This window comes from Terrapene carolina, unplaced genomic scaffold (genome assembly GCF_002925995.2).
Source record: "Terrapene carolina triunguis isolate 2854851 unplaced genomic scaffold, T_m_triunguis-2.0 Scaffold33715, whole genome shotgun sequence".
In the NCBI taxonomy this organism is placed as follows: Eukaryota; Metazoa; Chordata; order Testudines; family Emydidae; genus Terrapene; species Terrapene triunguis.
The window spans coordinates 4936722-4952022 of record NW_020698066.1 but is presented as its reverse complement, the minus strand read 5'-3'; the positions used below and the strand labels follow the sequence as shown (position 1 = coordinate 4952022).

The 15301-nt window shown below is 41.2% G+C and overlaps 1 protein-coding gene across 2 annotated transcripts in view; it reads right to left on the bottom strand.

Annotated features, from left to right (window-relative positions):
- The window catches only part of LOC112117057 (BMP-binding endothelial regulator protein), a 209443-nt gene that overhangs the window by 77755 nt on the left and 116387 nt on the right, over nt 1–15301 (bottom strand). For both annotated transcript variants that reach the window (XM_026663488.1, XM_026663489.2), the window contains 4 exons: nt 11554–11663; nt 10994–11134; nt 7738–7842; nt 1642–1687 (listed from right to left, as the gene is read on the bottom strand). In XM_026663488.1, the coding sequence (XP_026519273.1) occupies nt 1642–1687; nt 7738–7842; nt 10994–11134; nt 11554–11663 (402 nt within the window). The remainder of the gene's footprint in view (nt 1–1641; nt 1688–7737; nt 7843–10993; nt 11135–11553; nt 11664–15301) is intronic.

Sequence of the window (15301 nt, the reverse complement as noted above, 5' to 3'; positions counted from 1 at the left end):
CTTACATAAATCACCACGGAGTCTCTTGTAACCTTCAAAAGTCATTTTAATCTTAATTTAATTATTTTTATTTTAAACAAAAATAACAACTCCCCTGGCACCTGGAGAGCAGAACACTTTGTAGTTCAATGAAAATAGCTCTGAAAAAATGACATCATCCTCTTCCCTTTATCCATCTCAAGAAGAAGGGCACACTGTCCATTTGCAAATACTTGGAGTTCAGCTCAGGAAGGCTTTCAATGGTAGTGAATTACATAGTCCATCATCCATTTAAGATTTTAATTTACTTCCCTCTCAAATGATCCTGATGTTGCCCTACTATAAATGATTGCCTAAGAATTTCTACAAGAAGCTGCCCATCACGTCAAGTCATGCTGTGATTTTGTAATTGACAAGGTGACCACTAGAGGCAAGACTCAAGTCACCAAATTCATGGCACTTGTAAAAGGTCATATTTGAACCCAGGTCTCTGAAAGTTTCAGTGCCTCTGAAACTGAGTACACAGAAAATTTATATCTGTTAAAACAAATCCTGCTTCATTTCAAGATCCTTCCATCTGCTCCTCTTTTCTGTCTCTCATTCTAAGTCTATGTCACATATTTCTATGATCAATGTCACTCATTCTAGGCTTGGAGTACTGAGAACTGGACTTATGGTAAGAGATGTGTTGGATTAATTTATTAATACAGGATATTTTCACGACACCAATTCAACCATAAATTCCTTTACTAAGGCCGAATGGTGTTTATACAATTGCTCTAAACATGTCTAATAACAATATGTTAAGAGTGCTTCAGTACATTTGAGATGCATAATGGAAGAAGTAATGATTTAATGTACATCATCTGCATAATCTGATAGCAGCCAACATAAATGATTATAAATTACAGCTGACTGGCAAATTTCAAAAAGTAAAAAAATTTAGACAAAAAACAGACATTTTCCATAGGAATTATTTTTAGTTTTCGGACTGCTCTGTTATAAAGTATTAAGACCCTGATTCAGCAGTGTATCCCTATTCAGTAAAGCACTTAAGCATGTGCCTACCTTTAAATTAAGCATGGGCTTAAGTGCTTTGCTGAATAGGGATGAACTTAAGCAAATGTTTAAATACTTTGATAATAGGGCTATGGGAGGGAAAGGATTATGCTATGGCTAAAGCACAGAATTATATCAAGAGGCCTGTGTTCCATTGTATTCCCTATCTCTGCCACAGACTTCCTGTTTGACCTTTGCAAACCTTTTCTGACTCCCACAAATCAGCACTAAGGACCTGGAGCATGAAATCTGATTATGCTTCATATTTCTTCATATCACTACCTTAACTTGGATGACTGTAGCCAGAATGAATCAAATAACATTTGCAAATTTCACAGGCAAACTATAATTTATACTGCATAGCAAGAAATGTTTCCTCTAATTTGACACACACAAAAAGTGGTATTTGAAAGATTAAAAATTCTCTTTGACAGATATTTTATTTTTAATTTATGGGAGATATACTAACTCTGTCCCCTGCTAAAAGCGCCTGTCTATGCCTCCATCAAAAAAGAGGGAGATGAAATGCGAACACGTTTTGATTATAACTTTTTCCTGATAGAATAAAAGAATTTTTAAAATGTGAAGAAGGAACTTACTCACTTTCAGTGCAAATAGGACAGCATCCTTTTCTGTTCAGGATCTTACCCTAATTGGGAAAAAGATAGACTGGTTTACTGAAAGAGTTTTTGGAGCAACGACTGTTATGTTGTAAGGCTGGATAAACCTTTGAAAATAGTTCAAGTTGTGTTTGAACTCAATGCCCTGGTTACAGCTTCAAATATCAGGTGTTAAAAACAGACAGAACATTCAAAAAGCTTCCTGGCAGTCCCCTAAGAAATAAAATACTAAAAGGGCTCTCTGTTGCTACTTTTCTCTTAGAGAGAGCGGGGGGAATTTGTACTCATGTATTCATGGCTATCTAAAGTACACTAGTTGTTTTATATAACTAAGACTCCAACCTTTTTCCCATAAAATACATACGATTAATTTCTGATGCAGATTGCTTGTATCCCTTCAGTTGCTTATGGGAAATCCCTACTAAAGAGAGTCATTCATCCAACTACAAATACTAGTAAGAGATCTCACTGGTACAAATCAAGTTTATTCAAATTCTCTTCCATGGATAAATACAGTGATATCCCTTACAAAATCGTATTACTAAACTAGAAATAGTGGACCAAATTCTCTGCTGGAGCCAATGGGTGAAACCCCATAAGTGTACTATTTACATCAGCAAAGACTTTGGTCCAATATTAGTAATATTAACCAAAGGCTCAATCCACTTTGCCCAGGCCAAGGTGTGTGTGTGTGTGTGTGTGTGTGTGTGCGTGTGCGTGTGTGTTTTAAATAGTTCTGTCTCAAATAGAGGTTGCAAGAATTAGGAAATATGTGCTTTTGTTTATGTGTGTGTACGTGTGCATGTGTTCTTTCAAATCTTTACTGAATTAAAAAGTGGCCTAATTGATTTAGTTCAAATTTGCTGAAACTGACCTTCAAGTTGAGAATAAACATGGAACATCTCAACCTGAAAGGTGGATGTTTTTGAGGATTTGTCCAACACAAAAAGTTAGTCTGCAGCAGGCTACTGCAGGGCAGATTCACAGCCCAGCTTGCCACGACTACTCGTTTGCGTAGACAAACCCTTATTGAAACTTGGGGTGATTATAACTGAAAGTGCTTTGTAAGTCACCCAGCACACCCATGCAAGGAAGCAAGAGCATATGGAACTTCCTTACTTCCCTGCATTGGCTCTCCACATCACTTGTGGCAGCTCATGGAGGGGAGAGCAGCCTCTGTAGGGCTACTACTCTGGTTCTCTTACAACTGGGCAGAGCTTTGGCTCTGCCCCTCTCAGTGCACCAGCCAGAGCAGAACTGGCAAGAATGGAGAAGTAATCAGCAGCAGGTACAGAGCTGATGTGGGTTACCTCTCTCCCGGAGCAATGGGAGAACCAGGGACCAGACTGTGATTCCGAGTCTCTCAAGCACCTGTTATAATAAAACACTTTTAAACACCTTTAACTAAGCGCCATATAAACCCCCAAAATAATATACAGAGAGATTTAGTTGGGCAACCCTTATTAGCATTAATGGGAGACATGCAGCTTAATGCCCATACATTATACTGAATATTCTTACCTCTCTGTTTCAATAAAAGAGTTGAAATCATCAGCCAAGCTGGAAATGGCAGGAATTCAAGTGAAATTGGAATCTGCAAGGCAGCCTGCTGAGGCTGGTTACTTGAGCCACTATGTTGGCATGGGATCCTGTTTTTGTCTTGTAGAATAAGGAAGCCCATTATTGCTAACATGTGCTGCAAGAGTTCGTTAGCACTGAGGGTTCCCTTAGGAGTGGGATAAGTGATGTGATCCCATTTTTACCTATGAATATTTATAAGCAGACTGCATTCAAGTCTTTTTATTTTCTAGGATTTTTCTTCTTTTTCATGAGTTTTCAAGTTTATGTTTGAGGAGGGATTTTTTTTAAAGGCAAGAATAATTAGGGATTGGGGGGGAGCGTTGGTTGTGCAATAGCAACAGCTGTTGTTTTTTTGTGCCTCATTTGGCACTGCAGTAAAAACAGCAACTTTTTGTTTGTAATAATAACAGATGTGTATAAAATTAAACACTGTCTGTGCTTGGGATGGGAGAACGTGTTCTGAATAAATTTTAAACTCACATGAAGTTCACGGGTTCAAAATTTATCCACAGAATCAAATCCTCTGAAAGGCTTCATGTGCAATGAACTTAGCTCGATTAACCATTTCATAGAAATGGTGCTCAAAGACAATTTTATGCTTCAAAATCACCATGCACTTTCATAGTAGCATTGGAAGAAACATCTCTACAGCAACTCAGCTTTAGCCCAGGCTGGTATTACTAATTAGAAGTGTGGTATGTACTGGTGGCATGAGGAGGATAGCAGCAAGGTAGAAAATGATAGTGAGAGAGAGAACGGAGATGGTATAAAGAAAGCAAAGGACTTGGAAGAGTAAAGAATGTGGAGAGGAGAAAGGGGTAAGTGAGGAGAATATGGGCTTAGCTTCATGTACAGCAGTGCAGCTGCACCCCATAATGCTTTAGTGAAGACGCTACTACACCGACAGGAGAGTTTCTCCCATTAGTGTAGTTAATCCACCTCCCCAAGAGGCGGTACCAATGTTGATGGAAGAAGTCCCGTTAACATACACCGTCTACATACACCGTTGACATACACTGTCTACACCAGGGATTAGGTTGGTATAACTGCATCGCTCAGGTGTGTGGATTTTTCACACTCTGAACAACGTAATTATACTGATATAAGTTTGTAGTGGAGACCTCGCCTTAGAAAAGAAGAGGGCTAGAGAATCTCTACAGGGACTCAATCCTGAAGATGAGTTTACTCCATTTCAGTAAAGCACTTAAGTACACGTTCAACTTTAAATATATGTGCATGCCTGTTGGCTTCAGCCAGACTACCCACATGCTTAAATGCTTTGCTGGATCGAGGCCAGAGTGCTCAGCACATTGCAGAATGAAGCCCAAGGTAACAAAGGAAGTGCGCCTGTAGAATCAGTGATCAGAAAGTGGAAGCAGAAACCATGAACCAAAAGGCTCAGTGGAAACCCAAAGCAGGGCTGACTTCCCTATCAGTGTGGCCGGAGGGTATTAAAATAAAGACACATACATTGCCTCAGTGTGCAAATGAAAGAAACTCAGAAAGGCACTTCCTGAAATTATCAGCAACAGTAAAAGATTCTATACTAAAAAAAAAAAAAAAAGTAAAAAAAAAAAGTGTATAACCTTGGGGAAAATGAAAGAAATGGCAGAAAGAGTCTCACAAAATGTGGCAACCTGCCACCAGTCCAGACAGTAATACAAGTGGTTACTGGGTATAAAAAACATCTACAGCTTTACCAGTGTGAAGCCTGTTCCTAGTCAGATATAAAAATCCTAATTAATTTAGAATTAGGTTGATGAATGAATCAATATTCTATCAGGAAAACTTCATGAACAGAATGCTAAAGCTGAAGAGTTAAGCTTTTATAAGTCAAGGTATAAATATTTAAGCTTGCCTGCATATCCTTAACTCTTTCACCCTTGTATGCGTGCATTATGACACAGAATTGAATGGCACAATCACATGAGGCCACTCTTACTCACACCAAGCAGTGCCTTACTCCACAAATAGTCCCACAAGAGTGGGTCTAATGGTCTAGAATGCTATTTAAAACTAGTAAGGAAATCAAGATCCTACCCATATTTTTTCTAAACAATACAGTATTATCTTGTACAATTTTTCTTCAGCCTATTTCATAATATGCTTACAAACTTGCAGCATACACATCACTACCAAATCTATATCTTGTATTACGCGAAGTATAGGTATCTTTGTGAAAAGGATAAAATGAGTAACATATGTTATTTGCTTTAAAATTCCTTAAGGAGAGAGAGAAAATTAGAACCCAACATATAGAGTTGCTTTCTCCTTTCTTCCTTCTAATAGCCCTTATCTTGAAAAAAACAAGAATAATGTGTTTTTATATTAGGATGATGTTTTGGCAAAGGGCTGGTTTTTTTGGTTGATTTGTTGGTTGGGGGGTTTTGGAGCTGGAAAAGGAAAGGCAACAGTGTTTGCTGCAGACTGTGAGACTCCATTTTGAATCCTGGGACAGGATGGCTGGGTTAGAACCTATTAGGGCGTGGAGAGATGGCACAGCTGTTTCTTTTAGCCCTGAGGAGGAGCTGGCTCTTGTTTGGGAACTCAGTTGGGGGGGTTTAGTTCAGCTCAGGAGCTTGTTTTAGTCTAGGAGTGTATTGTAGTTCAGAAGCTCACTACTGCTTGGAAGTTTAGTATTGTTTGGAAGCCAGCAGCAGCCTGGGAATTTAGCTTAGTTGAGAAGCTTATTCTAGATTAGGGAGCTTACTCCATTCCTGAGAACCCATCCCAGCTTCAGAAGCTTAATTTGGATTTGGATTCCAGTCCCACCTAGAACCCAGGGCTGGTATAATTTAGTTAACGGTTTCAGGTAAAAGCCTTTCTATCCTAACAGGGGATTTATAAAGGGATGTTTATTTCTTATGAAGCTGCTAATGGCATTTTGTAAGTTAAATTTACATGCTTCCTATGCTTCTCAACATTTAAAATCCTTTACTTTCTATATTTTTAATGGAGGACTTCTAACTCTTTTTGCTCTTTTTCCCTTGACTTCACTTATGAGTCTAGGACTCACACCTCACATGCTAGGACTGTAATATGACAATGTTGAAAGAGCATGTAAGTGTGCCTTATGGGTCGGAGAGTTAAAGCTACTATTGGAATGTATAAGGTGAATTTTCACGTGGCATTGTTTTCCTCAGTTGATTGTATGAACAACAAGGGCAACAGTACATTTATTTATTACCTTAACGGATCATTTCCAGTCTTTTCCATTCATAAGTTTATTTAAATGAAATATAATGTAATGTATTTTGCACCCGGGTCATATTAAATAACTTTAGCAACCTGAGCTCTGAGGAGCCCTAAAAGCTTAAATTGGGTAAATGTAGGACACTATAGAGGGGCATCCAATTTTTTCTATGGTGCCACGCTCCTAAGAATTCTCATAGAAAACTTGATGTGCTAGATGAAAAGTTTTCTATGGTCCCAGGTTCTCATTTCCTATGCACTCCTTAAGAATTGCATGAGGGAATCCCATTACCTGCTAATACTCCCAGACGAGTTGCATTAATGCACACTTTCTAAGGTATAGAGTAGCAGAGTTCCTCTCTTGTGCAGCTTAGGGAGGCCCATGGCTGAAGGACTGAACTCCTTTGAACCACCAAAAAGGTGCAGGAGAAGATTGCCTCTACTGCACAGAGTTCCGAAGATTCACTGGAGCAGTGACCCTGCCTCTATAGCATTTGGAGAACCAAAGACAAACACTTTATTTTATAACACCTCTACCACTGCCCTGGGCTGTCAAAAAGTCACCAAAACATTTCTATTCACGGGAGTTTGTCACGGGTATTTGTGACTAATATTTTCTCCATTTGGCTTCCATGACAGTGAAGGAAACGTTGAGAAGGAGTAATGCTAATAACTTGGAGGTCTCTTCAGTAGGTTGTTTTAAAATGACTCTCTGCATAAGATGTCATTTTAGAGCTGCTTCTCCTGAAAACTTGCACTATTTAAACTAAATAATTTGCAAATTACAGGTATCCAAAACACAAAATGTTAGACCAATAAAGCTACTGAATATGTGAGAGAGAGAAGAAAGCCTGGGAGCAGAGAGAGCAGCTTTGGTTCAGATATAAAAGGGGGAGCAAAAGCACGGGAGCCTTCAGAGCAAAGAGAGAGGCCTGAGGACAGAGCTAGGCAAACCTGAAAGGAGATGTTGCAGTGCTTTGAGAATTCTAGAGGCAAGGTGGGTGAAGTAATATCTTTTATTGGACCAACTCCTGTTGGTGAAAGAGACAAGCTTTCAAGCTTACACAAAACATTTCAGAAGTTGGTCTAATAAAAGATATTACATCATCCACCTTGACTCTAATATCCTGGGACCAACACAGTTTACAACACTGCACACAACAATTGAGAATTCTAGTCAACTATAGACCCTGGAATTTTTGACGGTTCCGTCTTCCCCAGGCTTCGTGTACACCAGTTCAACTGAGAAACACTGACAAAGATAAATGAGGGTCGGGGGAGAGAACTTATTCCATTAAAAACTCACATGAGGGCAGCTGTTGACTGGAATGCACTGCTTCTTGCGACACTCTGTCTTGCCTTTGACACAAGCACAGATGGTGCAGTTAACAGAGGACCACATCTCTCCATCCTGCAGGAGGGAGAACATGATATAGCTATCAGCTGGGGTGGCGGAAGGAAGCTATTCCAACAATGTATCATTTTCATTGCACAGAAAAGCACTGCTTTCCCTTTTGGAGTTACATCATTGTTTAGTCTAAATTATTATGAGGTGCTCACCCACACCCAGTCCAGTTAAAAATGAAGATGAGCAGGGATTTCTTCCCTCTGATCCTTCAGGTTAGAAAATCATTCTTCCAAGTCCATGTTTTCTTTTACCTTGAATGACCTGATTAGTTGCATTGTTTCTCGCACCAGCAGGATGTGATCACACCTATTGTGAATTTTCATTTAAGCTGACATAATTAGAAAAATCTGATTCATTACCTTCGGATAACTGACATGTTTAAATTATTGGATGTGAAAGCATTTCATTAAGATGTCAGAATACAGTGGATTTATTACCAGATGTGGCATCATTCTGGGTCCACAGGAATGGACAAATGAATTCTAATTTAGATTACTTACAGTGCTTTAGCAGACTCTTGATCTGCTAAACATCTGAAAATGTTTAGAACAGATATAATACTAAACTACCCAAATGTATAGCAGGAACGGTATTCTTCCAGAAGACAGTCTGTCTTTCTAAAAAAGTATTAAGTGGGCAGCAGAATGCTCTTCATATGGTTTTAACATACTCGGGAAAGTATGGGGAACTGTCCTGGCTCATTTCTACATGCCTTTGCATTTGCCAAGTGCAGTTTCTAAAGCATTCCACCTCACCCACATACAGTCCTGTGCTAGCCCATGTAGAGCCCGAATGTGCAAGCTTTCTGTTTACAGGATGCTTGAGGAGGAAGGGTGAGGGGCAGGCAGACAGAAAGAAAGTAAAGGCAGTCCAAGAGGACAGAAAATGATTATGGATCCACCTACACTAGAGTTCCTCAGTGTTGGGATCAGAGTGAAAGTACCCACAAATTTTAAGTAGCAAAACAGCCTGATATTTTATGCGCAGCATGATTTTTAAGGGCTGTCCTGCCTTGTCTTTTATTCTGAGATTATGCAGAATTGTCTAACCATTTTGGTGCAGCATAAGTTGACAGACATCATGGCAAAAGAAATGATCTCCAAGCATGAGAGCAACTAAAAGAAGATACAACAGTTGCCTGATTGTGATCTCACGCCTGTTTTATATTTATGTAACTCCATTGACTTATACAGAGTTATTTCCAACAGTTGTATAAAAAAGGTAAAAATCAGATCCAGTTCCCACCCACCCCCTTTTTGTGTTTTCGTAAACACTTGTTAGCAAAATAAAATAAATCACAAGAAGCAGAGTATTTCATTTGGTTGCTCAAGAAGTAGATATTTATACCTGAAATACAATAGTGCCATTGTTTAAGTTCTAGTCAGATCAAATGTAGTTTCTTTGCACCTATTAAGCATGGTGTTTGTTCACATATATTTTACAGAATAAACATTTCAGCTACATACAAGTAAAATGGAATTAATGGAAAGCAATTTGGAATGAGTAAACTCAGTGTACTCAAGGGATTTAACATTTGATCTGATTCTCTTAATTCACAGATAGCCAACAAGGTGACAGAGTCTGTTCCAACACAATGTGAAAGAAGCTGCACACACTTGAAAAAACAAACATGGACGTGGCAATATAAGAAGAGTTTTGCAATAAATCATTACAGATCTACAAATTTTGGGTGGGAGAGAAGGAGGAGATCATTGCTACATGGCGTTCCAATGTGGGGTGTAGGAAGCATGGTTTGTAACATAGCTGTGAACTGTAATATATTCAGAACTTCCAGCTGAGACAAGCTTAGCACAATTCCTACTGGCTCAACCTGAAGGAGGCTCCCTTTTGACTCAGCTGATAAAGACCACTGAAAAATACCTTTTCTATGACTATCAGAATTTGTTTGGGAAAGGGAAGCACAACCTTCTGATTAAAAATGCATTATTCAGCATGAAGCAGCAACCTGATTCTCTGTGTGGGGAGAGGGAGACAGCATGCCAAGTACAGTAACTCCTCACTTAACGTTGTAGTTATGTTCCTGAAAAATGCAACTTTAAGTGAAACGATGTTAAACAAATCCAATTTTCCCATAAGATTTAATGTAAATGCAGGGGGTTAGGTTCCAAGGAAATTTTTTGGGGGCAGACAAAAGGCATTATATACTGTACAGTACTGTACTGTGATGTGGTTGGGAAGTGTCCCTGGCTTACCCCACACAGGCACAGCCCGCTGCAGGCAAGGATGCTAGGAAACACCTTCGCAACAGCAGCGGCAGGTTCCTCGGAGAAAAACAGGCGCCGACTTTGCCGGGAGATGCTCCAGGCCCACCTCTTCCTGTCCCTGCTCCACTCCAGGCCCAGCTCTTCCCACCCCCACTCCACCTCCTCTTTGGAGCAGCCACATCCCCACTCCTGCCCCTCCCTCCCAGAAAGTCCTAAGCGCTGCCAAACAGCTGTTTGGTGGTGGGGGAAGCGCTGGGAGGGAGGGGGAGGAGGCGGAGAAGAGGAACTTGTGCAATGCTCCCTTGTAAAGTTGCTGCTCCTTCCACAGAATCTTACAAGTAGTGGACAGAATAGGCAGCCAAACGACATTATAAGGGACCATTGCACAACTTTAAACAAGCATGTTCCTTAACTGAGCAATGACGTAACTTTGAAACAACGTTAAGCGGGAGGACATTAAGTGAGGAGTTACTGTATAGGAGAAATTAATTTTAATTTTTTTCTGTCAGCAGAACTTATACAAACATAAAAAACCAACAGCAGATGGCAATTTTTGCAAATATTTGCCTCCAACCTATTCTGTTGATAGATTCATAGAATCCAAGGCCAGAAGGGACCATTTTGATCATCTAGTCTGACCTCCTATACAACATGGCCATAAATCTTCCCAAAATAATTTCTAGAGCATATCTTTTAGAAAAAAACATCCAGTCTTGATTTAAAAATTATGAGTGATGGAGACTCCATTACAACCCTCAGCAAATTGTTCCAATGGTTAATTATTCTCACTATTAAAAATGTGCGCCTGTTGGCAATCAGCATAATGAAAATTCTGCTAAAAAGCAAACCCCAACACTAAGTTATAGTAATCCAGTGCTATTTCAGCCATTACAATGGTACCCATTATTGAGCCACCCCCAAAACATTACCCGAAAGATCTTATTCCCGAATTTGCACACTTTCAATTCCTCAGGAGAGACGTACGAGACACACTCCTTGCAGCAGTGTTCCTTGCTTTTATTGCATTCTCCAGGAGGTGAGCACTTCTTCTTACATACCACTGTAGAATTCTGAGCAAAAGGACAGAAGAAAAGCAAAGGGGACACTAATTTATTAGGACAATGTTCACCCCGAATCGTAACATCTGTGTGTGTTGAGGTAATCATTTCCACCCAATGTAGCTAATAATTACTTTGATCAGATCTGCTTAGAATAAAATATTTTATTGAAAGATTTATTGAAATCTTTCAGAGTGTGTTCATTTAATAATGCAATCAGGGCTTAATTCTCAACTTGCGCTTTTGCAGTCATGTAAAATCTGACCATGTTGATTTGGTAGCCCTTTACATTCCCTTTGCCTGGATGTAAATGACCACACAAGGTACTTCGCAGTACAGAGTCAGGCCCTGTAGTACTCAAATCTTACAAACATCTCTCCTAGGCAATAAAAACCACAGCACACTGCATAGGAATGTTGTTACTGACTTACCCTACAGGTACACATAGTGCAGTTGTCATAAACGAAAGAGGATCCATTGTCATAAACATCACTGTGAAAGAGGCAGCTTCCAAATGGGAGGTCAAACACTTTCCTCTGGCCTGAATACAAAAACAACAGACACAGAATGTGGTTGAAAGGATGCCATGTTGTCAACAAAAATAACAGTTTACTGTTCCCAGACCACATACACGTGCAATGCGTCATTTGCTATATATTTCCACTTGGGTGTCTAGAAAGTTTTTTTAAACAGTTCCCTATTCATTAGGCAGATATTAATCTGAGTAAGATGAAGAGGTTACTTACCTATAACTGGAGGTCCTTTGAGATGTGTGGTCCCTATCTGCATTCCACTGAGGGTTTACGCATGCGTACCATGCATCCGGAGCCAGAGATTTTGAAAATAGTAGTGTCCGTTGGTCCATGCATGTGCCCTTGGTTCACCTCATCCCTCCCTTTATCATCCGAGGTAATAAAGGAGGAATGGACCGACTGCATCTCCAGTTCCTTCTCCACCGCAAAACCAAAGGAACCACAGCAGAGGGGAATAAGGGTGGGAAGTGGAATACAGATAGGGATCACACATCTCACAGAACCTCCAGTTACAGGTAAGTAACCCCCTCTTCTTCTTCGAGTGGTAGTCTGTATTGTATTCCACTGAGGGTAATTAACAAGCAATACCTAAGTCAGAAGAGGATGCGAGAAACTCAGACCCTTAGCTGGTACATAGTGTGATGTTGCACTACATACTGTTTTATGGAAATATGCTTATGAGTGTGAATATGATGTAACTGGAATATGCTTTATGCAAAAGGTCTCTTGTAAGGTATGATTACAAAGCTTATGATCTACTGAGTGTGCTTATCCCATTTGTTTGTATGTATTCTTTTTATGTCTGGAGTTAGGAGAATAAGATATAAACTTTTATTACTGATGTAAACATATTAAGTGGAAGCCATTAAGGGTGCTTCAGAATCAATGACCTGTAAATGGCTCTGTTTACTTGCAAACCTTCCTGGGTACGTGCAGGTCAGCCCTGGAAGAATGGAGGCTGGGGTCTCACAAGACATGTGATCATGTCACCTGATACTGGAATCCATCTTAAATCTGGTACTTTTCCATTTAGAAGGAGGGGTGTGGACCCAGAGAGACAAAAGATTCCCACCTTGTGCCAAAGCTACAAAAGGGGGTGGAACAGAACAAAGGGGGCTGCCAGTCATGAGAACACCCCTGCTTTCCACCTAAGATGTCTGCTGGAACTAACAAGGAGTGTACCAGGGGAAAGGATTGGGCCCAGACTAGGAAGGAGTCTAGTCTGTGAAAGAAGCTTTCTAGTCTAGTCTGTGAGAAGACTAGAAGCAGCTCTGAGATTTTACCTGTAAACAGTTTCTTAATGTACTAGGCTTAGACTTGCATGTTTTTGCTTTATTTTGCTTGGTGACTTACTTTGCTCTGTCTGTTATTACTTGGAACCACTTAAATCCTTCTTTTTATACTTAATAAAATCACTTTTGCTTATTAGTAAACCCAGAGTAAGTGATTAATACCTGGGGGAGCAAACAGCTGTGCATATCTCTCTATCAGTGTTATAGAGGGCAGACAATTTATGAGTTTACCCTGCATAAGCTTTATACACAGTAAAACGGATTTATTTGGGGTTTGGATCCCATTGCGAACTGGGTGCCTGGGTGCTGGAGGCAGGTAACCTGCTAAACTGTTTTCTGTTAAGTCTGCAGCTTTGGGGGTGCAGACCAGACCTGGGTCTGTGTTGCAGCAGGCTAGCGTGTCTGGCTCAACAAGGCAGGGTTCTGGAGTCCCAAGCTGGCAGGGAAAATGGGCTCAGAGGTAACGTCAGCACGTCAGATGACAGTCCCAAGGGGGGTCTCTGTGACCAAACCGATCACACATAGTAGCAATTTTCTGCCCCTTTGGGGGTAAGCCTACATTTGGCCAGAATATGCCAAACAATTCTACCTGGCTCAAGGATGGCATTGTTGATTGGTAGATCAACTCTACCCGACATGAGTGAGTGAAGTAGGTCCAGAAGCTTATGCTGAGTGTCCTGGATCTCCTCCAGGGGAATGTGTAACTCTCCAGCCACTCTATACAGGAGCTCCTGGGACTGGCGGTAGTTATCAGGGGATGGAGGGGAAGCTGAAGCCACTGCAGGATCTGATGAGGATGACAGGAATCTCTCCTGTTCCAGTGGTACTGTCAGAGCCCAACTGAGTGACTCATCTTCCATTATCAGTTCTGAGCATCTACTCAAAAGCACCTGACATAGTGAAATAGGTGCAGCCTCCCTGATGTAACGGACAGGTTCTGAGGATGAATAATGGGGCAAGGATCCCCAGTAGGGTCAGCATGATACATCCGGAGGGTGTTGCTGAGAGCCCCATGGTGTAGGAAGCCAGTGGCTCTGTGGTGGCTGGAGTGGGGGATACTGCCACAATGTAGAAGGCCTCCATTGGTACTTGTAGTGGTGGAAAGGGATGGATGTTGCCTGTCCCTCATCTGATTCCTTCAAAGACAACCCGGAGACCAGTTCCATTGGCAGTACTGACAGAAGCAAGTACACACCAGGAGCGAGGGGTGAGGAGTGCCTCAGATGTGGCATGTTCTGTCCCAGAGATAAACTCTACTTGGAAGTAGAGAGCCCCAGAAGGTGTGAAGACTTTGGCTCTCCCAAGGCAAACACTTCCTGGCACTCTGGTGCTTTTCCAGACCTCCCAGGAGTCAAGGATACTTTCAGTCCCCAGAATCAGTACAGGAGCACTGGTCTTCTGGGGAGAAGATGGCTCTCTAGCTCTGATGGATGCCGATGTTGACTGCATTTGCAGATCCACACCTAGTACCAGTGGATCCATCAATTTGTGTGGCTCCTTTACGTGTTTGTGCGCTTTAGGGCACACTCCATCCCCATTACTGGAACTTGTGGACGGAGTCTCTCTCTTCTTAAGCTTAGAGGAAGACTAACTGGCATGCTTATGTGCATGCTTCCTTATCTCCCAAGTAGGCCCCAGCATAGGGTCCATAGTGGTGGCACTGCTGGTGTTGGCTCAGATTCAGTAGCTGGAGGCGCACTCCTGGCGGCTTCAGACTGATATACGGTGGGGAGGAAGGGGGCTGCCTGACCAGGGTCCAAATCAGGTCTCATGGCAATTTCCATGAGGTGCCTCCAGAGGTGGAGAGCCCAACCTTCTCAGGTACGGTTGGGGAAAGTCTGGCAGATACTGCACGTGGATGAAATGTGGGCTTCTCCTAAGCAGTAGAGGCAGCGCTGATGTTCGTCGCTGACGGAGAAGGAATATGGGAAGGAGGCACAGATTTTAAAGCCTGAGATTTTTAGCAGGGTTCAGTACCTGCATATGGGTATAGGGGTGGGAAAGCAGGGGGTATTCACACAGAACTAAACTATCCCAGAAGAACCACAATTCTACTCCTAAAACTATCAAATTACTAAAAACTACTATAAAAACAATAAAACAGTAAACCACTCTAAAACTAACTATGTACAATTGTGTATTTTTAAAGTGCATCACATATAAGAAAACACTAATAGTTCTGACCCGGACCATGTGGTGATGAGAAGGAACTGGAGACAAGGTTGGTCTGTCCCGACCTTTATCACCTTGGAGGAAACCATGAGGAGAGCCCAGGCAGATTCATGAAGCAACTGACACTACTATTTTCAAAATCTCTGGCTCTGGATGCATGGTGCATATGTATAAACCCTCAG